This window comes from Anthonomus grandis, chromosome 6 (genome assembly GCF_022605725.1).
Source record: "Anthonomus grandis grandis chromosome 6, icAntGran1.3, whole genome shotgun sequence".
In the NCBI taxonomy this organism is placed as follows: Eukaryota; Metazoa; Arthropoda; class Insecta; order Coleoptera; family Curculionidae; genus Anthonomus; species Anthonomus grandis.
Genome location: NC_065551.1, coordinates 13,165,719 through 13,188,228, shown reverse-complemented (window position 1 = coordinate 13,188,228; position 22,510 = coordinate 13,165,719). Strand labels below are relative to the sequence as shown.

Here is a 22,510-nt window from a genome sequence, read left to right as displayed (position 1 = left end):
TGCGGTTTTTTGAAAAGCTTTTATTTAATTTTAACTAAGGTTGGTACTTCTATAAGCATAAAAAAATATTAATTAATTTTTCGAAATAAAACTTCTTCAAGTTAAAGTTTTTATTCAAAAATTTTAATTTGATTTTTACTTAAATAACTCGTAACGATAGTTGTATACGCAAATTTAAATTACTCAATATACTAGGTTTTTATTTAGTTTTTAAATTTACATAAGAAAAGGTTACAAAGTTTAATTACCAATATTTTTACCACTAGATTATACATTAGTTGTTTGGGATTTTCGTCTTTGTTTTGTGGGATTTTCCTGCCAATCTACGCTGCCCTCTACAGAACTAAAGAAATCTTTTAGTTGTTCTCGTATTGCCAATACTGCATTTGTTGATCATTACCAAATTTCGAGAACATTTTTCTTTGAAATAAATTTAATGTACCAACCCAATTAAGTTTCGATCCAAACTGAATACTTTGAAGTGCGTCGTGACCGTCCAATGCGATGCGGGATGCGCTCGTGTGTCGGAGATGTGTGTTTTGGGAGATAACGCACCGAGACACGGCCGAGCTACGCTGCGGGCACGGTGTGGTCTCGGTACGGATATGTGTGCCCCGACCTTTAACCGTGCAAAATAACGTCTGTGTATGGCTGGCTATTTATCACTGTTTTTATAGTTTGTAACACAGCGACACTGGCTGGGAGATATTACTAAGGCTTAGTAAGTTCTTAATAATAACTACATTCACTTAAAAGAGGAATTAAAACGATCCCCATTAAGTCCCGTGAGAACTGAAATGAAAGCGGAACTGAAAGCCATGTTGCCGATGTTAACATTTGGCTGCTTGAGTAAAGTCGGCTAGGTGTTCTATAATAACAATATTAATAATAATATAATAATTAGCCGGGTCTAAGGCATTTTTATGTAAATAATTGTAGATACATTAGTTAACATAGATATTGATAAAAAATTAAAACATGTATCCATCTACTTTTTGATAATATTATTAAATATATCAAAAAATATTTCGCACAAATATGACGAAATAATATTAAGCAACTGACCCCCAATGGTGTTTTAAAAGATAAAAAGGTCAAAAAGGACTGATAACCCCAAGAATTAAATTTATAATCATATTGCTTTTACACAGCTCAGATTTTTTTAAAAAACATTTTAAAATACCCGCTCCAGATCGGTAATACAGGGCGTGAGTGTATCTACAGGTTTAAATATCGACATGCTTTCCCGCCTTTCCGCCACGTGCAAGCACCTGTTGATAGAAGGGGTAAGTAATACTGCTTATTTTTCAAATTCAAATAAAGCCAGTTGAATTATGTAAATAAGACGCCGGAGAACATTGCATCAGAATTTATTTTTCATTCTAATTCGATAATAACAGGCATAGTTAGGCAATAAAGCTTTAAGAGCGAAAATGACCCTTACGGTTTACGTTGCAGAAAGGTTATCAACATGTTATGTTCCATTACTTTATATAAATTCCACTCGTATTTTAATTTACTTTCAAGTTAGTGGTTAAAGCAGGGCGAGAACGAGAGTAGTTAATTATTATCAGTATTTTGTATATTACGGCACTGATTAGTCGCTCTAGAAAACCTTTTTAAGGTAAGCAAAAACCTAACCTCAAACATTTCTGTATACATTTTTGTCAAATTATTACATTTTTTTTTTTAAATTTTTGTCCACTTGCATATACATGTAGACAAAATGAAGCTTTTTGGGGTTGTCGTTTTGGGGCGGCAATGGGCTCAAGTATGTAAAGTTTTACTGAACATTTCTCGATCAATTCTTATAACCTCTCTTGTTTCTAAATCGAACTTAAAATGCTATTAGAGGTTTATTCTGTAAAATAAATTATGTATTTTTAGAGTCATAGAATATCATTGGGTCAAATTGCCAAAATGAGTACCAAGTATTTACATGAACCTGTCTGGGACAATGATCCGGAACTGTTTGAAATTATGAAAAGGGAGAAACAGAGGCAAGTGAAAGGTCTGGAAATGATTGCTTCAGAAAATTTTACCTCTTTAGCTGTATTGAACTGTTTGGGTTCATGTTTGACTAACAAGTATTCTGAAGGATATCCTGGCCATAGGTATGTCAATTTTTACATTTGTACAAAATAGATATATTATCGGATAGGCTGTGAAGAGTAGTAAATTAAGATATGTGGATACAATTTTTTGGGTTTTCTCTTTAGAAAACTAACATGTTACTAAATAAATTTACATAACAGTTTTTAGCTAATTAATAAATTTTTCCTTAGGTATTATGGTGGCACTCAGTTTATTGACCAGGTAGAAAACTTGTGCATAGAAAGAGCCTTAAAGGCATTTAATTTATGTGCAGATGAGTGGGGTGTAAATGTGCAACCATTATCAGGCTCCCCAGCAAATTTTGCTGTATACACTGGTAACATAACTTACTCTATGGTTTTCCCGATATCCTAATTTCCATTTTTAGCTCTTGTTGAGCCCCATGGAAGAATTATGGGTCTAGACCTTCCTGATGGTGGCCACTTAACCCATGGCTTTTTTACTGCCACCAAGAAAATTTCTGCTACATCTATCTTCTTTGAATCTATGCCTTATAAGGTATACAATCATAAATGTAAAAAAAATACAACAAAACTTTTCTCAATGAATTTTTTTAGTCAAATCAAGAAACTGGTTTCTTGGACTATGATGCACTCTGGAAGTCAGCCAAACTGTTCAAGCCCAAGTTGATTATTGCTGGTGTGAGTTGCTACTCAAGGGCATTGGACTACAAGAAGTTTAGAGAGATCTGTGACGATGTCGGTGCTATTTTAATGGCCGACATGGCACATATATCTGGCCTTGTTGCAGCAGGTAAGACAAGCATTTTCATTAAGAAATTCAATTAGATGATTGATAATGAACTTGCAGGTGTAACTCCAAGTCCCTTTGAATATTCTGACATAGTAACAACTACAACACATAAAAGTCTCAGGGGCCCAAGAGCGGGTGTTATTTTCTTTAGAAAGGGCTTTAAAACGAACGCCAAAGGCGAGAAAATCCCTTATGATTATGAAAGTAAGATAAACCAAGCAGTATTTCCAGGACTTCAAGGTAAGTACTTTAAGTAATCTTTAATTATAATTATTTTAACACATTTTGACGCCTTGACGATTTTTTTAATGATACCTTTTGACCTGTGCTCTGACATCATTTTAGGGTTTTAGTTTGTTTCCTATTAAATATTTTAATTTACTTCCTCTAAATTCTGTTTTATTGACAGCTTTACTTATTTTTTAATCAGACTTATCAAAAAGATGCTTTTTTTTATTTTTTTCAATCTGTTTTGTTATAATTAATTTTGGTAATGTGTGTAAATTTTATGGTAAAATGTTTTAGATGTTATGTTTGTTTCAAATTTGAAATTTAAAGTGAATTTGGAATTTTTTAGTTTTTAGGATGCTTGTACACAAGATTTTGTTTTGTCTTACGTAATATAGCACATTTTCTCTCTTTCTTTCTTTCATTGATGGACAGTGTGAACATAGTCGGTGTTCCAAAAAAATCACATTGATATTTTAGAAACATATGAACCGATTTTTTTCATATTTTGACCATATATATAAAATAGGATAAAGTTTGAAAAAAACAACTTTGGACGCCATACTGCCATAACAGTTGTGGTTGTGACCCACCAACATTACTTTCTGACTTTATGACAGGACGCATTACTACATAAGCAGTAATTTTTTAATGACAATTTTGGGACACTGTACTGCTAGAGCAGTATAAATTTCTAAAACGTTTTAACTTGGAGAAACATTTATTTTGAAGAAAGAAATAAAATACAACTTTTGTTGTTTGTCTTTACAACCCTTACATCTGTATGAAACTTGTGTCCTTTGTGAGACACTCCTTGCAGTTTAAAAAGTAGTTCTTCCTTTTATAATTCTCAGAGGGCAAGGGGATTTTTTCGGGAAAATGTGGAGTATCATTATTATCTGGTCTTGCTGGTGTTCGCCGATTGTCATGTACAGCAATGTTTTTGTTTGTTTCAAAAAAAAGTCTACCATTTTTTTCATTTGCAGGTATTTCGAGCAATCCTCGAATAATCTTTTCTCGAAATTCGATCATTCTGATATTTTTTACTTTTTTCTTTTAAATAATAAATGCGTTAAATATTGTAACGTCTAGTAAATGAAAAATGATTTTCTTATACCACCTTATTGTTTTTCGTGGGCATGAGTAGTAAGATACAAGCTGATCTAGTCTATCAACACCAGACATATATTTGTTATATTCTGCTACTTCAACTGGTTTTAATTTCACCTTAAAAAAATATATATTATTATATTAGTGTACCTATTTTAGAAAAACAAAAAATTTACCTTGCGAAAGCGATTTGAGACTTCAATTAACTTGGGATGATACTTGGTGGTTAAAAGTAAGACATCCCTGTTGTCTCTCCATTTAGAGACGTATACACCTCGACGTCTTCTCCAGATGTATTCCCCCTTTTTCAACTTTTGGATTGCCTTTCCTATTGCTCCTGAGGGTCCCTGTTGTGTGAGTTTTGTGTTTTAAGAGGTTTTCTGAGAGCTTTGTACTATTATAAAAATTATCCATCACCAGATGGTGTGCTCTATTGAGATATGGACTCATTAGTCGCAAAACAAGCGAATCCACTTTTGATTCCGCTTCAATTTTTTCACTTTTTCATTTGCATATTTCTATATTAAATAGGTACCCATTCGGCGCACATAACTCAAAAAATTTTATTCTATATCTTGCTCTCTTATTTTTTATGTACTGTCTGAAACTAAGCCTTCCTCGAAAAAGCAGTAGTGACTCATCTAAACTTAAGTGTTCCTCAGGGCTATAAGCATTTTGGAAGTTCTGGATAATAATGTCCAGTAGAGTTGTACCTTGTACAGTTTATCTTGACCTACATTTTCATAACAACATAGGTATCTTAGAATTTGCTCATATCTTCTTCCAGACATAAAGCGAGAAAATATAGGGTGATAGTATAAGGGATCCACTGAAAAGACCTTCCTTAGCTCGGGATATCCTATTTGGGCTCTAAGAAGGGTCACAGCTATAAAAATATCAAATTCCCTTGGCTCAATTGAAACAAATTTGGATGACCTGGAATTTTTTTTGTGTGGTCGAGAAGTTCTGGACATGGTCTCACCATATTTATTAGAGCAATTTATTATTAAATTTTTGATTTGAGCTGTCCAAAGCATTTGAAATACTTCAAGGGAACTCATAGCATCAGTAATGTCAATTTTTATTCCCGCTGCATCATGATCAAAGTTAAAATTGGGGATATCTTGCACAAATTCAACCCATTCATCTAAAAAAAAATACAAACATGCAATAAACAAAGAAAAGTATAAAACTGGAAAACTCACCGTATTTGTCTTCGTTTCCCTCATTTTCTGTGTCAATATATTCACAATTGGTATCTGTTTCAATATTTTCTTTCTCTGACTTATCAATTTCAGAATTGCTGCTCAATTCACTATCTCTGGGTTGATAAGTAGGGTCATTTATACACATTCAGCGTCTCTGTCTACAAAAGGGTCCGACCTTTCCGTGTCCGTAGAATAACTCTCACAGTATTCATCACTAAACACTTCATCATAGAGTTTTAAAAATCTCTGTTGTTCTTTAGGATCCATTACTAATTACGCAGATCACAAAAACAAAAACACCTGTTACCTCTGGGACAGTTAATATACAACTGGGTAGTAAACAATGAGAAGGTTACTGCTATAGACTAGCGTCTAGCCGGTATCGGGAGCACCGATCCCGAATTCTACCGAACGGCTCAACTTGCGTGGTCGACAATAGTATGGTGTCAAATTTAAATGGCTACTGCTACTAATAGGTACAAGCTATGATTAATGATGGTCAATAAATAAATTGCTTAACTGTAATTTTTAACCATAGTGACGTCTGAATTAATTATAGCAACGGAGATTTTATTAAACTGTTTAGAATATTCTTCTTACATTTTAGGTATAAATATTTTACCAAAATGTCAGCATATTATAAATTTTTGAAATCAGGAAAAAAGGGGCTTTTAATTTATATAAAACTATAAAGGGTGTTTATAGTTTTATATAAATTAAACTTTGTCTAATTTATTAATTTTTGATACCCCTATAATATATATTTTTAATCCCCATTACATTGATTTTGTTTTGGTTTATTGGGCATTTTATAGTAATTTGTTAAGGGATATTGCAAAAATAAAAGATAACTTAATAATATATAAGTAATATAAGTAATAGGTAATATAATAAAGATAACATAATAATGTAAATATAAATTAAATATATTCATTTGTTGACATATACTTTCAACTATCTACATACAGGGTGTCTCATTTAATAGTGTAACAGCGTAATCATTATTTTGCTTTTTGACTAACTTAAATCAAACCGGTCTCAAAAGATAGAGGTCACCGAGGTCTATTTAAATATTGAAAACCAACGTATCTTCGTTGCTAAATTGGGTGAAGAACAATGAAAAATCATAGTAGGCATTTTTTATTGAAAAGAAGGAAATCCTTAATTAAAAATCCCCAAATATAAAGTTTGGTTGAACTCCAATAAAATGAGGTTTTGATGAAAATGTATATAAGCCTATATGTAAATGTTTACACTTTTAAATGAGACACTCTGTAAATACATATTTTTTACAATTGGAATATGACTTGAAGAGCCTAATTCTAAATAATTATTTCCACAGAAACGTGAAGAAAATTATAAATATTATGTTAAAAAAAGCTGCTCTTATAATTTTTTACAAAAAAAATTAATTTAAATATTAAAAATTAGTAAAAAAATAATATCTAGTTTCGACATAAATACACAACTAAAATACAAATTGAGTACTTATTATTTATGGTTAAGTATTTGAATAGCTATGGTATTGGATTCCTGTTGAGAAGGTTTCCTGAGGGATAAAACAGATTTTTTTGATTTCTTTTTTGTGGACCAAAATCTTCTTTGAGGTTCAATTTTTCCATTATGAACATTTTTATTAGAAGATGAAAAACTATTTTTATTTATATTAATATTCTCTATTGCAGCTAAAGTTGGAGGAAGGGAATTTAAAAGTTTTTCAATGGCATCTAACTTCTTGTGTGAGTTACCAGAATGTAACATTTCTTGAAATTGCACTAAGAGGCTTTGCTGTCGCTCCTCAATCGAAGAACCTGTTTTTTGTTTTTTAGCAAGTTGTGTAATAATTGCATCACATTCCTCGTTTTCATAACATTCAACATACAGCTGATCTTCTTGTGGAGAATCTTCATGAAAATCTGAAAGAAAAAATATATTTACCTAATTATTAGTGTTATTACACATAAAATCACCCATTGGTTATAGATTTGAAAACTATAAATTACAAATTTTAAATGTAAATGTTTCATGTGTGTTACAAACATTTCTCGCACTGATGAGTCATTTTTTTAAAATCACTTTATAATTATTACAAATCAAAATAATAAATAGTCAAACGAATAGATTTAAAGTCTTACACGCAAAACACAAGCAAGTCCTACTACGAAATAACGAAAAGTTCAAAAGAACTTCAAACATCAAATTATTGTGGTTATGTTTACACTTTACCGGCGTCATACGGTTGCCGTGTTCGGGATCAAGGCTCCCGATACAGGCTAGACGCTAGTCTGCTATAGCCGTAAGAGCGCCAAAATTACTCCCCACTCAACTAACAAACAGCTTGCCTATGCAAACTAGTTTCTCCTACTAGTAGGACAGTGCCCCAAATTTAAAAGAGTTGCGGTGGGACAGTATTAGTTGAACTACAGTAAATCTATATTCAAATTCCTACTACTATGGCAAAAGTGAATTTTCATACGCGATTTATTTTACTGCCATAGCAGTAGGTGTCCCACGGCGTGAATTTTAGAATACTTCTATGGCAGTAACGTCCATCAACGTGTTAAATGCTACTTCTTGATTGTATTTGTATGAAAGTGATTTGGTAAGACTATTTGTAGAGGATTTTTTCAGCAATTTACTAACTATTTCACTTAATTCTTCACTTAATAGTGAGATATAAAATGGGGGTTTTTAATTATAATTTTGATGGGAGTTTGGTAATTTTAAGGTGGACCTCATGAAAATGCGATTGCCGGCGTAGCCACTTGTTTGCGTCAAGTAATGACGCCCGAGTTCAAAGAATATGCGCAGCAAATCGTTCGAAATGCCCAAATTCTTAGTGATGGTTTACAAGCAAGGGTAAGCCAATTTCGATATGAACATTGTCATTTGTAAACATGTAAAAATGATTTTAGGGTTACAAAGTAGTCACGGGAGGCACTGAAGTGCATATGTTGCTAGTGGATTGTAGGTCAGTAGGACTGACAGGAGCGAAGGCCGAATATATTTTGGAAGAAATCTCCATTACTTGCAATAAAAATACTGTTCCTGGCGATAAAAGTGCGCTGAATCCGTCCGGTATTAGGTTAGGTAAGAACATAGAATTTTAATAATTATATGCAACATTTTTTCGAGGCAGTAGTTATTAATTCTTATTAAGCCAATGAACTACTTAACAATAGTTATTGTTCGCCATTGTTTACAGGAGACATTAGAAATACTACGGTTTCTGTAATTCTGCTTATAAGGTCCTACATTTTAGGTCCAAAGTGAATATTTGACCAAGAACTTTAAAATGATTATGTGAAACATATAGGATAATCGGGTGATTTATTTCTTTATTTAACTTCCCTCTTTGTTTGTTGGTTTTTATTCTGCGAATATTAATATCACATCAATGACCTACACGTCACACTGACTTTTTTATACTCTATTTCAGAAATGTATAGAGCAATAAAACCTCATTAGGTATGCAAAAGTGGTACCCGGTGATCCACCAATATTTTATGCCACTACCTTAGTTAGGTATTAGTTTCAATGTAAAATTCTTTGTTTTCGTCGAGTGCAGGTAGTGCCACCCGGTTTTGGGTCAATTTATGAGTTTTGCCCATTGTTATCCACTGATAAACATTGAAAACGATTCGCCAAAGGGGTGCAACTGGGATTTGTTTTTTTATGAGACTTAATATTATAATGTTACCTTATGATTTTTACCTGTCCCTCTTTTTGCATGCTACAACGAGTTAAAAGGTATCTCTTTAGAAATAAAGGCATCTAATCCATGAAAATTAAATTAAAAGTACCTATAGTAATAGCAGGTATAATACTTATAATAAATATTTATTATACTTATAATAATTAATTATACTTATAATAAATATTATAAGTACCTACGCCTATGAACGACCACGAAATTTAGCCAAACAGGACGGAAATTCCCAGTTTATTACTTTATACATTTCTGAAACAGAGTATAGATTAAAATAAGTGTGAAGTTACACTGCGATGTATAAGATCTATTGTGTGCCCCTTTTTGCTTATTGCTTGATGTTACTTTTAAGTCAAATTACTTCGTACAATCCTATTGCTTTGATAAAGGCTAGTAATTTTTAGCATTATGTCACCTAAATCTAGTTTCTCAATAATGAACAAAAACGATTTACAGCTAAACCAAAATGGTTTAGAGTAAAATAATGTGTAAAATCGAGAGTTATACATCCTCAGATATAAAAAATTACGTTGTTCAAATAAAAAATAACAGAGGTTTTTAAAAAAAGTAATAAAATTCTAAGACAAAATGCGTTTTGATAAGTCACTCCTCTAAATATGGAATTTGAAATAATATCTATTTTTTAGTTTTTTAGTTAGAATTTATTATTTTACGTTTTTTTCATTAGTATTTTAACAACAAATAAAAATATAAAACCTATTTAGGGGTTTTTAATAAAATTCAATGCAGGAGAAAGATTTATTTATTAAAAAAAAACAAAAGGTTCTTATATTTTAGATGCTTTATTTTAATGCTTAATCTTATGCTTTAGTTCCTGTTCTTCCTCGAGACAAAGACACTCTTCTTCCGGATCGTCAGCGTCGTCTATTACCTCCAAATTTTCTTGAAACACCTTATTGTAAAAACGGGAGGTGGATAGTGGAATAATTTCTTCCCAATTCAATCCAATTCTTTTTTCTAAAAGCATACGTATATCATTCTTCTTTTCCGGTTTTATATTATTAGTCAGGGGTCGAACGGAACGCACTTTCAAGTCTTTATTGAAGCTATAACCTCTCTTGCAAATTGATAAAACTGTTTTGAGGTGCCGTCGTACCGATATGTTGGCTCAAGTTTAATTTTAATTTCTATCCCTTTATTAGTTCTTAATTTTTGGAGAAAGATCCTTTTCATTTCACTTATTCCTTCAACTTTTTTAAGAATTTTAGTTAAATCTTTATAATCTTTTATATGTTCTTTATAAATTCTGTGGTATCCACTAGGGTCAAGAATTTCTTCAACTCTTCGCATTTTCTTTTCAACTTGGCCAAAGACTCGATCCGGTGGTAAGTATGAGTGGCCGCGAACTGGAAAGAAACAAGTTATATTTTCTATGTATTGCGGAGACTCTTTAAGCAACCAATAGACAAGAGCGTGCATGACATGTTGGTTCTTTTTTTGACCACCACAATCATCTGCAAAGAGCCGAATGGTGTTGGTATCATCCAACTGAATATTCTGCAAGAAGTTGGTTAAGGCTGAGCTTATTTCCTCAGATCCCCGACCAGCCTGTGTTTCGTCCCATACATAGAACTGCGGATGTTTCATTTCGACATCTGTTACGCAAAAACAATAAAAAGATACCTGGCGTGCATAAAAACACTCTCCAATAGTAAGTTTGGGTAAAGGCTGGACTTGCTGTAAGTCAAACACATACGTGACACTGCCGTATGGTTTAGCCTTCATCAGTTCATGAAAAGCCTTCGCTTTTGCTTTGTGAATAGCCAAACAGGCAATTAAACGTTGCTTTTCTTGCCCATCTGCACAGGATTGTATCGCAGATCTAGTTCTTAAACAGTAGCTACAAGTATCAAAAGCCGGTGAACCAAAACCCAAGTTAAATTTTGTTGAGAAGATTTTTGAAAAAAATGTCTTTTTAACCCTAAGGTGTTCCTTCACGCTATCATTGTACATTTTAAATAACTTATTAACACTAAGGGTAGAAGGCAGATAAAGTCTCTTACTTTTATTCCTAGCATAATGGCTTTCACATGCTTTTAACTTCGAAATAAATCCCGTCACTTTTAATGACTTTTCAGAAAACCTAATACTTTTGCGATCTCCCCCTCTCTTGTTTATCACACCTGTTCCAGTTCTTATACCTTCTGCAATCGTGCTTAATCTTCTTTGACCAATATTAAACAATTTTTGGAAAAACTTTGAACAAACAAACAGTTTTTCATTTTCTGCAGATAATAAAAAGTACTTTACCGCAATAGTGTGACGCTGTTTTTTTCTTACTAGACCTCGAGGACGACTACGTAGAGGTATTTTCACATCCATCAAAAATTATAGTCTCTTGTCTTGCTCTCTTCTATCTGGTTTAAAAAATAGTCCTTTTTGCTCTGGCCAGAACATTTCGCGGAATCCCAAGACACCCAAATCGGCCCTCTGTGTTGGCAAGGAGAATGAAAATTTTGTAGTAGTGGATTTTTGTCTTTATATCTGCAAAAAAAAAATTGTAAAAAAAATTGGTTAAAAAAGTTCTAATGAAATGATAGGTCTATAATACAACCACTGTTTGTACACATCAGTAACGTGCTTTTTTGTAATCCTATTAGCATAGAATATTGTAAAAACTAACTTTAATACAGTTATACATCATCACACACATACAGATACATACTATATACATTCTTACTTACCTATTTTCATATTCTTGTTCTCTTTTATGTTTTCGTTTTAACCTTTTGCGTGAACTCTCATCTACCGACACACCTTGATCAACATTCATGTTTTATTTTGGTAATAAACAACAAAAAGTGCATTTACTTTGCGTGCAACAACAACGTAACTAGATTGACAATAATAATGCCGGCTGGTGGCGCTGCCAAGCAGTAAATGGACATAATGCGAAATGAAGCGGTTAAAAGTCAGGACATAATGCGGTTTGATGCGTATGACAGATTTTGCCTTTAAATGACTATGGGACAAAACTGGATTTGCTACATTCTCTATATGGGTATGCCTGCATCGGGCCTTTATGAGTTCAGAACCACTTCAAACTCATTTTTGTCCTAGATTGGACAAAATTTTGATGTCACTCCTCAGTTATTAGGTGTTCTGGGGTCTCTTCCTCTTCACCGCAGAATCTGCATTCACTTGTCTATTCTAGTTGTGCCATAATGCTCCATTTAAAAACCTGTGAAAATATGTAGTTTAGTTAAACTTACTAGAGCTTTAGTTCTTTTTGATGGTTACAAAGAAACATTTTGAATTGCCTCAACTTCTTATGATCATTCCAGAGGCGTTCTCTGATTTGTTTCTCCATTTTTGACAGCTCATATAGGTAGTTTAGCCTGCATCCCTGTGTGTCAAAAATGATCGGTAAAACTACTACAATATTTTGAAAATAGATTCCGGAACATTGGACTTTTTATGGTAGATTTGTACTTAAGAATGCCATCTGGATATCCGATATTTTTTAGGCAAAACGGCTAGAGCTAAAACCAATTCAATTTTGAAAAACAGACATTTTTTGCTCTTCTTTTTTGATTAATCCATTGGTGACCAAAGTAAATTTTTGTTTTTCTATTTAATTAAAAAAGCGTATCATATATCATTTCTAAGAGGCCTAATAAAGAAAATCAAATATGATTTTAAAGTAAATTAACATGTTTATTAAGTTTTCTAATTATATTATGTCATCATCAACATCAACAACAGTTAATCTGCTCTATGTTATGGAATCGTACTTCATGCAATGCTCGAGATACTTTGTTCTTTCCGTGCAGTGGTTTTGTGCCAAAAGTTTTTTCAACGCATCCATATGTATCGTCGGAAAGCCAGTAAATGGAACAGAGTCAGGATCATTTGATTTTAATTTCTGCATAAGTAACTAAACATTTACAATAGATAGATATATAAGACTAGTCTTCAATACTATTTCCTTTATCGAAATCTAGATCTATACGCCGCAACAATAGTACGTAATTTGTCAACGCCACCCATGTTCTTATTATAGCTTGCCACTATTTCTTTGATGATGCAGGCTTTTCTTAGATCGAGTATCCCTATCCCAAGGAAGTGAGTTAGTTACTTCAAGTGTTTTCAATATTGGGTGCAACAGAAACAACTATTGTCTTTCCACTGTTAGAGCATGCTAGTGTCGTTTCGATAAAACTTAAAGCTTTTGCTTTGCTGATTGTTCCATTACTTTTTAGTGTGTAACGATTCTCTTATTGTCTGTGGCACAATCATTATTTTTTGTTAAATAGTCAAAGAGAATATATAAGGCCTGTAAAGTAATTAAATTGAAGTAATTAAATTGAACTTGCTCTAGTAAAGACAGTGTTACTTACATCTCTTCCCAAGCTTTCTAATTTATTTTATTTTTATTGATTTTTTCCGATATAAAGCTCAAAATGTTAACAAACAAATATATCCGCTACTTAAACACAGTGCCCAATTCTTGCAGCCAAATCTAATTACGAATATACTGCTTGGCACTATACTCCATCAAAGCAATTATTTTTTTTAGGTGTTTATTATTTTACATCCTGATAAAACATTGCTAGACTAGAAGCAGTTCATCTAGAGTAAAATTTTACATTACGCGTTTCTACTGTGCATATCTATTACTTTTTGTAATAATAAAAGTCAACTGGCCTTCATTGAAAAAATCAATTAGAGTAGTTGCAAGCTTTGCATCCTGTGAGAGTTCGCTTGAATTATGTTATTTTATGCTGGGGTTATGTTAGTTAGGTAATTACAAGATCACTATTATTTGGTCGTTCAGTATTAGACTGAATTAAGTAACAGAACACTATATTGATATGCAATTAAGCATACCCTTGTTGCTTTATATTTATTGCTTTTTAGTTTTTTCCGAAGAACCGACAAGGACAGTAAATATTCAGTATCAAAATAATTAGAGGATAAGTCATATAACATTTCTGAGAAGTTTCCGCGAGGTAGATGATTTATATTGGCTACATGCTCTTCGGCAGATTTGTCGCTCAACATCGATCTTATTTGCATCATCTAAAGGTAAAAAAGAAATGGTGAAAATCTGGAGGTTAGATTTTGGCAGGTCGTCATCCTCTTCAAAACAATCGATTAGTTGTTCGAGAAATAAAAAATACGTTAAGTCAAGTCTTCCGTGTAAAATTCGTACTGTAAATTATCGATTTGTCCGATTTTTAAATTAATAATATTGGTTGAAGTTTGCAAAAATGCTTCAACTTCAGTATATGGTGTGATGATGTTGATTGAAACTTCATTGAACAGCAACTTCTTGGATAGTGAACTGGGTCTGCATAGCTTTACTATTTATAGACGGGACAGATGTCATGAACGGACTGGTAAAACCAGGAATGGTGGAGTACTTATTGCTGTTCGCTCGTCTCTAGAGTCTGAATTGCTGCCTATGGCTCATGAAGAATCTGAAGCCATCTGGGTTTCCGTTATTTTTGGTAAAGTGAGACGAATTTTTTGTTGCTTTTACACACCTCCCAATTCTAAACCCGAAGACTACCAACGTTTTTGTGAGACAACCGAGAGGGTGGCCGAAGACTATGGTGACAGCTCAATTTTGCTTGCCGGTGATTTTAATCTACCAAAATTGACTTGGTGTAATGACTCTCTTGGAATGTTTAGTAGTGGTGTTGTGGGGCCTGCAGAATCTTTACTAGAAACAATGCCATACCTTAACATGTATCAGATCAATAACATTCAAAATGCAAATGGGGTATATCTAGATCTAGTTTTTAGTAACAATAGTAATGATACCCTATCATGCTCAAATGATCTTTTAGTTAAATGTGATCGACATCATCCTGCATTGGTGATATTTATAAAGTTAAACAATTTTGAATCTCTTGATTATTGTGAAGAAATACACGACTTCAAGAATGCAGATTATGCAGGTCTTAACAGCTACCTTCTTGACGCGGATTGGGATAGTTTATTCTCATCTGATGTTAACGCTAATGTGGAGTGTTTGTATAATGCATTGGGCAACGCTCTCACCTATTTTGTACCTATCATAAAAATTAACAATAAATTCAAGTTTCCAATATGGTTCAGCGCAGAACTCAAATCAAATGTCTTGCAAAAAAGATTGGCACATGCAAAGTATAAACAGTCTAAGGCCGTTGAAGACTATGAGATGTTCAGTAATCTTAGAGCAATCTGTAAAAATCAGGCCGATCAGTGCTACTCAAACTATATTGAGCAAACCCCATCTTCTATTTCCGGTGACCCTAAATGTTTCTGGAAATATATAAGAGATAAGACACAAAATAACAGTATTCTATCTACTGTGAAATATTTAGATGCAGTGGGTGAAAATGGCCATGAAATAGCATCTTTATTTGCACAATATTTGTCTTCAGTCTACTCTCTTGATGAATTTGATCTTCAGGAATTTACGCAGCCTGATATTGCATGTTCTTTTGATATTAATGAAATGCATGTACAAATATCTGAAGTCTTTGAAAAGTTAACCAATGTCAATGTTAATAAGGGCCCAGGGCCTGACTGTATTCCAGCTGTCTTCATAAAACACTGTGCTTTTGCTTTGGCTCGGACACTATGGCGGATTTATAATTTGTCTTTCAAGACTATAGGTAGATTTCCAACCTCATGGAAGTTAAATTATTTGACTCCTATATTTAAGAATACAAGTCAGAGGGATGATGTGAAAAACTATCGTCCTGTTTCTCTGGCTTGTCACTTTGCAAAGGTTCTTGAAAGTTTTGTCACAGATTTTTTATCAGAGAAATTTAAAAACATAATCTCAACTAAGCAGCATGGGTTTGTCAGGGGTAGGTCCATTACCACTAATTTGTTGCTTTACCAAACAGCTTTGTCGGGGGCCTTGGAGAGCGGTATGTCGGTTGATTCCATATATACTGACTTTTCTAAGGCCTTTGACAGGGTTAATCATTCTCTCCTGGTTACACAGTTGTCACTCTATGGCATTGGTGGTTGTCTTTTGGCCTGGTTGAAGTCATATATGTCTGGAGAACACAGATTGTAAAGATAAATAACTTTTATTCTAGTCCTTTTCCAGTGACTTCTGGGATTCCACAGGATGCCCATCTTGCCCCTTTTTTATTTAATCTTTTTATTAATGATGTTGTTCATTGTTTTGATTATTGTAATGTGTTGCTTTTTGCTGATGATGTTAAGATTTTTAGAATTATAGACAGTAATTTGGCACATCATGAACTTTGTTCTGATCTTCACAAATTTAAATTATGGTGCAAGAACAATAGAATGGTCCTAATTGCTAAAAAATGCAAATATATTCAATTTACCAGGAGTTTTAGTCCACCATTTCATCAGTACCACCTAATGAATTCACTTATTGAGAAGGTATCAGAGATACGTGATCTTGGGGTGCTTTTTGATTGCAGACTAACTTTTTAAAAAAATATTGAAAACCTGTGTAATAAGGCTTACAAAATGTTTTATTAAGAGGCACACTCATGATTTCATCAGTATTGATTCGATCAAACTTCTGTATTTTTCATTGGTTCGCAGTCAACTTGAGTCGAATTCATGTATATGGTCACCTTATTATGCTAAATATATAAGGTGTCTAGAAAAAGTTCAACGTAAATTCATAAGATACATTGCTTACAAGCTTAATATTCCTTGTATTGATATTAATTACAGTGAAATGTATAGATTGCTGAACATTGAAAAGTTGGAGACTCAACGTAAAAACTGCGATATTGTCACAACATACAAGATTCTTAACAATGTAATACAGTCTCCTGAGTTGTTGTGTCAGCTTAATTTAAATGTTCCTCCTACTACAGTGCTCAGACAGACTAGATTATTCTACCTTGAACAACATCGAACACTGTATGGTGAAAACTGTGCAATAGGTAGAATGATGATTAACTCAAATAGTGTCAGTATAGATTTGTTTCATTGTTCTCTGAGTTCACTTCAACGAGTTTTAAAATCTGCTTAAGTGCAATATAATTTTATATCTTGACTTTGTTTAAAACGTTTTTCTTTTCTATTGCAGTTACTCTGTTTTAAACCATTGTTGTCCTTATATTTAATTTTATTGATGTTACCTGTTATCTGTTATTTATGCTAGATATTTAATGATAGTACTAACACTTCAAGTGCTTTATTGCGATATAAAATCTTATTTTGTTGAATATTTTATATACTATATTTATTTTGTAAATTGGTTAATTACCGTAATATATATATACTGAATATATTTGTTAATTTTATAGGAACACCCGCTCTTACTACGAGGGGTTTAAAAGAAGAGGACATCTGCCAGGTGGTCGATTTTATGGATAAAGGCATGAAATTGGGAAAAACTATAAGTGAAAAATCCGGTCCGAAATTGGTTGATTTCAAAAAAGCTTGCCAAGAGGGGGCGTTTAAAGAGGAGCTGGACTGTCTCAGGCAAGAAGTGCATAAGTTCAGTGAAAAATTCCCGATGCCTGGATTCGAGTGTTATTAAAAAATGTTTGAGTGCATGTTAGTTTTATGTCCGCGTATTAACTTGAAAAATGGTAGTGTTTTATGCCGTTTCTTTTCGAATCTCTATGAGAGGTCTATTTATCCTTTTTATACCAATCCTTTACAAATAATGCATTTTTTTGTTTATATTTTTTTGGATGTAATATTGTTTTGTTGAAAGTAGCAGTGTGCAACATTTTTTGTATTAATGCAATATACAAAATCAATAGTTAATACAGACTTTTTCTAGAATGCTGTTTTTATCTCCCTGTGAATGGATTCCGGCGTTCCGATTCATTTACATTGCTCTTTTGTAAAAATACATATCGTTATCAAAATGCGTTTCGTATAATAAAATACTTTTATGCAAAACTAATTATATTAAACATTAGAACACAAACTAATACAAGGTGTTTCAGAAATGATGACTACTCAGTGTGGTAGCAACGTGAAATTTGCGTTTGTTTACACCCTGTATAAGACAATATCATAAATTGCAATAACTCCTCTGGTCGATAAACGTCTGATCATTTAAAACAGGGACTCACACAAGTCATGGGCCTCAAATTCTCGTCAATATCATTCTGATGCAGCAATTTATTCGCACTTTCGGTCCTAAAAAAAATTAAAATTTTTCAATTATTCAGGTTGGGTAATTGAAGATTAACGCTTTGTCCAAAATAAGGGCATTGTATTATTGTCGATAATCGATCACGCCTATTAGGTATTTGCTATTATTATTCTTTATAGAATAACAATTATAATATCGGCATGCCTTATTTTACTGCAGTGGCGGCTCGCGCCCTGTAATCTAAGGTAGGCGACATATTATTACACATAACAGTGCGCACACTGAGTAGCCCGACCTCCCCCTCCGCCCGCTTTTTCGGGATTTAAAAAAAAATTGTGGTGCCACGGCCACTTTTCATTAATTATTTACTGAAATTAAGAAAAAATAACGTTTTCGAAATCTTTTAAAAAAAATTACCTAAAATTTTAATTTAATTTTATTTTAGATTTTAATTTAGATTTCAATCGACAAAAAAAATGCGGAAGCAAAAAAAACAAAATGAAACACACCTTTACAAAGTTGTATGAATTTAAATTATGATCGTAATTTTTGTGTTATATCCATATTTCATTTAATTTCACTAAATCCTTAGATATATACACTACCTACTGTTATTGACAGATACCTACTATAAGATGCAAAGATGCAGTAAATATTCTTCTATATTATAAACAAATACAAATAAATTTATTTTTATTAACATAGATCTTTTTTACTGACTTACCAAACATGCATGGTTATTTAATTATGCACCTTTGAGCTTATGTAGTTTTCTTCTTTTTAATATTATAACTATTTCTAAAAAAGATCAAAGTTGAATACTATATAACTAAAAGATATCATAATATTCTTATACTTAACATAGATTTTGTTTTTAATTTTTGATTTTTTTAATTTTTTTTTTATTTTTAAAAATTTTGTGTTTTTTTTTAATTTTTTAATTTTTTTTTAGTTTTTTATTTTAGTTGTAAAACTACTAATTTTTATAAATAAGGTTTATTCAACTGTCCTTTAAAAGTGCAAACCTACTTATTAAATCTGTAAAATTATCAGATCCCTGTAAAGAGCAAAAGAGTTCCTTTTCGATGAAAATTAAAGCAAGTGATGATAAGCGCTCATTACCTATTTTATTTCGGGAATATGTTTTTATGCGTTTAAGGCATGAAAAATGTCTTTCAACTGATGTACTTGTGATTGGTATTGTAGCAATAAGCGTAAAAAGTGTAAAAGCTTGGGGAAATATTTCTTTAAGACCATTATCTATAAAATGTTTTAAAATCGACTCTACATTTAATGTTGTTAGTTCTTCATCGTGAAAACTTACACTTAACTCATTAATTAGTTGCTGTTTGTCAAAAATATTTTTATAAAGGTTGGTGACACTTGTAACTAAAGACGTTGGAAAATTTTTCTTATACTCTTGGAACTTAGAAGAATCAACCAATGCAAAATAAGTTAACTGCGATAGATCTGCAAACCGAACATCTATTTGCGTCGAAATATTATCAATAATCTCATAAAATAAAATTCGCAAAGAAGACTTTTCATCCCCTTTGATAGTGTTTGATGATTTTATTCTTTTTGATGGTGTGATTATCCACGCTATCTATCATATCGCCTGAAATTCTAATTTTTGCTTCTTCAAAAAATTGTTCGAAGGTTAATTCATTCCGCAAGGACTGTAGACGCTCTTTTGTTAAAAATACCTGTTTTTGACAATAAGCTATATCCAAAGACTTTTTTTGCAAAATACTTAATAGTGGATCCGTAATATCAAATACATTTTGGTAAGCCGCGGTTAAAAAAGAAAATTCTAAACCTTTCATAAATCTAAGATATCCCTTTGCCCCGTTAATTGACTCGGATGATGAAGATTGATTGTCAATAATTGTTTAAAAAACTTTTTTTAAGTCATTCCATTTTGAATCTAAAAGATGAACGATTTTTGAACGTAAAGCCCATCTGGTATCTACAGCAGTCGGTATCCTTTTTCCAACTATAGAGTCCAAAATAAATATTCGCTTTGCAGATTGATGGAAGAAGCCGGGAATTGAAGTTACGCTCGCAAAAAAAAATCGGCAATTTTTAATAGTTTTTGCTCCATTCTGTAGAACTAAGTTTAATCGGTGCGCACTGCAATGTATAAATAAAGCTAATGGAGCATCGTCTTTAATTTTTTTTTGCAAACCATTTAACGAACCAGCCATTATGCTAGCGCCATCATAACAATGACCAACTAAATTTTTCTTATAATCGAAAGGACTTAAAACAGAAACAATTAATTCGTACATCGCGTCTTCCGTTCCATCTTGACTTACATCAAAAAATCCCAAAAATCTCTCTTTAATGTCACCAGATTGGTTTCCATATCTGACCGAAATAGCGCATTGTGATTTTTCTAAAATGTCAGTAGTGTCATCAGCTTGTACAGAAAAAATAATGCTTCTTTTATTTCTTTATATGTTGTCTCCAAAAGGTGTTCAGAGATACAACCTATTATATCGTTTTGGATAGTCTTAGACAAACCAGAAAAATTATTGCCTATTTTTTTTAAATGGTTTTGCATTTCGATGTCACGTTTAATTAACAAGTTAAATGTTTCACGAAAATTGCCAGTGTTAAAAGAATCGGATTTTTCATTGTGGCCTCTAAAAGATAATTCTTATTTTGCAAAATGACAAGTGACATCAATATCCCTGTCCCAAGGAAGTGGGTTAGTTACTTCAGGTGTTTTCAATATTGGATGCAATAGAAACAACTATTGTCTTTCCACTGCTCGAGCATGCTAGTGTCATTTCGATAAAACTTAAAGCTTTTGCTGATTGTTCCATTACTTTTTAGTGTGTAACGATTCTCTTATTGTCTGTGGCACAATAATTATTTTTTGTTAAATAGTCAAAGAGAATATATAAGGCCTGTAGTAAAGTAATTATCCGTAAAAATATCGTAATTGAACTTGCTCTAGTAAATACAGTGTTACTTACATCTCTTCCCAAGCCTTCCAATTTCTTTTCTTTTTATTGATTTTTTCCGATATAAAGCTCAAAATGTTAACAAACAAATATATCCGCTACTTAAACACAGAGCCCAATTCTTGCAGCCAAATCTAATAAAACAATCTATAAAATCTAAACAATCTAATAAATCTTGATAAAACATTGCTAAGACTAGAGGCAGTTCATCTAGAGTAAAATGTAAGTAATTTTACATTACGCGTTTCTGCTGTGCATATCTCTCACTTTTTGTAATAATAAAAGTCAACTGGCCTTCGTTGAAAAAATCAATTAGAGTAGTTGCAAGCTTTGCATCCTGTGAGAGTTCGCTTGACTTACGTTATTTTATGCTGGGGTTATGTTGGTTAGGTAATTACAAGATCACTATTATCTGGTCGTTCAGTATTAGACTGAATAAAGTAACAGAACACTATATTGATATGCAATTAAGCATACCCTTGTTGGTTTGTATTTATTGCTTTTTAGTTTTTTCCGAAGAACCGATAATGACAGTAAATGTTCAGTATTAGAAATATTAGAGCATAAGTTATATAAAATTTTTGAAAAGTTTCCGCGAGGTAGATGATTTATATTGGCTACATGCTCTTCGGCAAATTTGTCGCTATCAAAATCGATCTTATTTGCATCATCTAAAGGAAAAAAAGAAATGGTGAAAATCTGGAGGTTAAATTTTGGCAGTATCCTCTTCGAAACAGTCTATTAGTTGTTTGAGAAATAAAAAACACATTGAGTCAAGTCTTCCGAATAAAATTCGCACTGTAAATTATCGATTTGTCCGATTTTTAAAATAATTTGAAGAATATATTTATCAATTTTATAGGAACACCCGCTCTTACCACGAGAGGTTTAAAAGAAGAAGACATCTGCCAGGTGGTCGATTTTATGGATAAAGGCATGAAATTGGGAAAAACTATAAGTGAAAAATCCGGTCCGAAATTGGTCGATTTCAAAAAAGCTTGCCAAGAGGGGGCGTTTAAAGAGGAGCTGGACTGTCTCAGGCAAGAAGTGCATAAGTTCAGTGAAAAATTCCCGATGCCTGGATTCGAGTGTTATTAAAAAATTTTTGAGTGCATGTTAGTTTTATATCCGCGTATTAACTTGAAAAATGGTAGTGTTTCATGCCGTTTCTTTTCGAATCTCTATGAGAGGTCTATTTATGCTTTTTATATGAATCCTTTACAAATAATGCATTTTTTTGTTTATATTTTTTTTGCTGTAATATTGTTTTGTTGAAAGTAGCAGTGTGCAACATTTTTTGTATTAATGCAATATACAAAATCAATAGTTAATACAGACTTTTTCT

At 32.5% G+C, this 22,510-nt stretch overlaps 1 protein-coding gene and 1 long non-coding RNA gene across 5 annotated transcripts; one reads left to right on the top strand and one right to left on the bottom strand.

Annotated features, from left to right (window-relative positions):
* Positions 1-1,122: 1,122 nt before the first annotated feature.
* LOC126737019 (serine hydroxymethyltransferase) lies at positions 1,123-22,496 on the top strand. Of its 4 annotated transcripts, none has more exons than XM_050441704.1 (9): positions 1,123-1,286; positions 1,888-2,114; positions 2,286-2,431; positions 2,483-2,613; positions 2,673-2,868; positions 2,926-3,108; positions 8,143-8,273; positions 8,330-8,504; positions 22,028-22,496. In XM_050441704.1, the coding sequence occupies exons 1-9, from the start codon at positions 1,239-1,241 to the stop codon at positions 22,261-22,263; spliced, it is 1,473 nt and encodes a 490-aa protein (XP_050297661.1). In that variant the 5' UTR covers positions 1,123-1,238; the 3' UTR covers positions 22,264-22,496. The 4 variants fall into 4 exon arrangements, with proteins under 4 accessions (XP_050297661.1, XP_050297660.1, XP_050297663.1 ...); XM_050441703.1 differs by lacking the exon at positions 22,028-22,496 and adding an exon at positions 17,388-17,856 and having other exon boundaries at positions 1,126-1,286; XM_050441706.1 differs by lacking the exons at positions 1,123-1,286; positions 22,028-22,496 and adding exons at positions 1,459-1,624; positions 17,388-17,856.
* LOC126737022 (uncharacterized) lies at positions 17,983-21,523 on the bottom strand. The gene is made up of 2 exons (XR_007660856.1): positions 21,178-21,523; positions 17,983-18,237 (listed from the first exon to the last, which is right to left on the bottom strand). It is a non-coding gene; the product is annotated as an uncharacterized LOC126737022 (long non-coding RNA).
* Positions 22,497-22,510: the final 14 nt, after the last annotated feature.

Coding starts and splice junctions, on each gene's coding strand:
- LOC126737019 (XM_050441704.1), top strand. CDS start 1,239: ATGCTTTCCCGCCTTTCCGCCACGTGCAAGCACCTGTTGATAGAAGGG. Junction 3,109..8,142: donor AGTATTTCCAGGACTTCAAG/GTAAGTACTTTA, acceptor GGTAATTTTAAG/GTGGACCTCATGAAAATGCG. Junction 8,505..22,027: donor TCCGTCCGGTATTAGGTTAG/GTAAGAACATAG, acceptor TCAATTTTATAG/GAACACCCGCTCTTACCACG.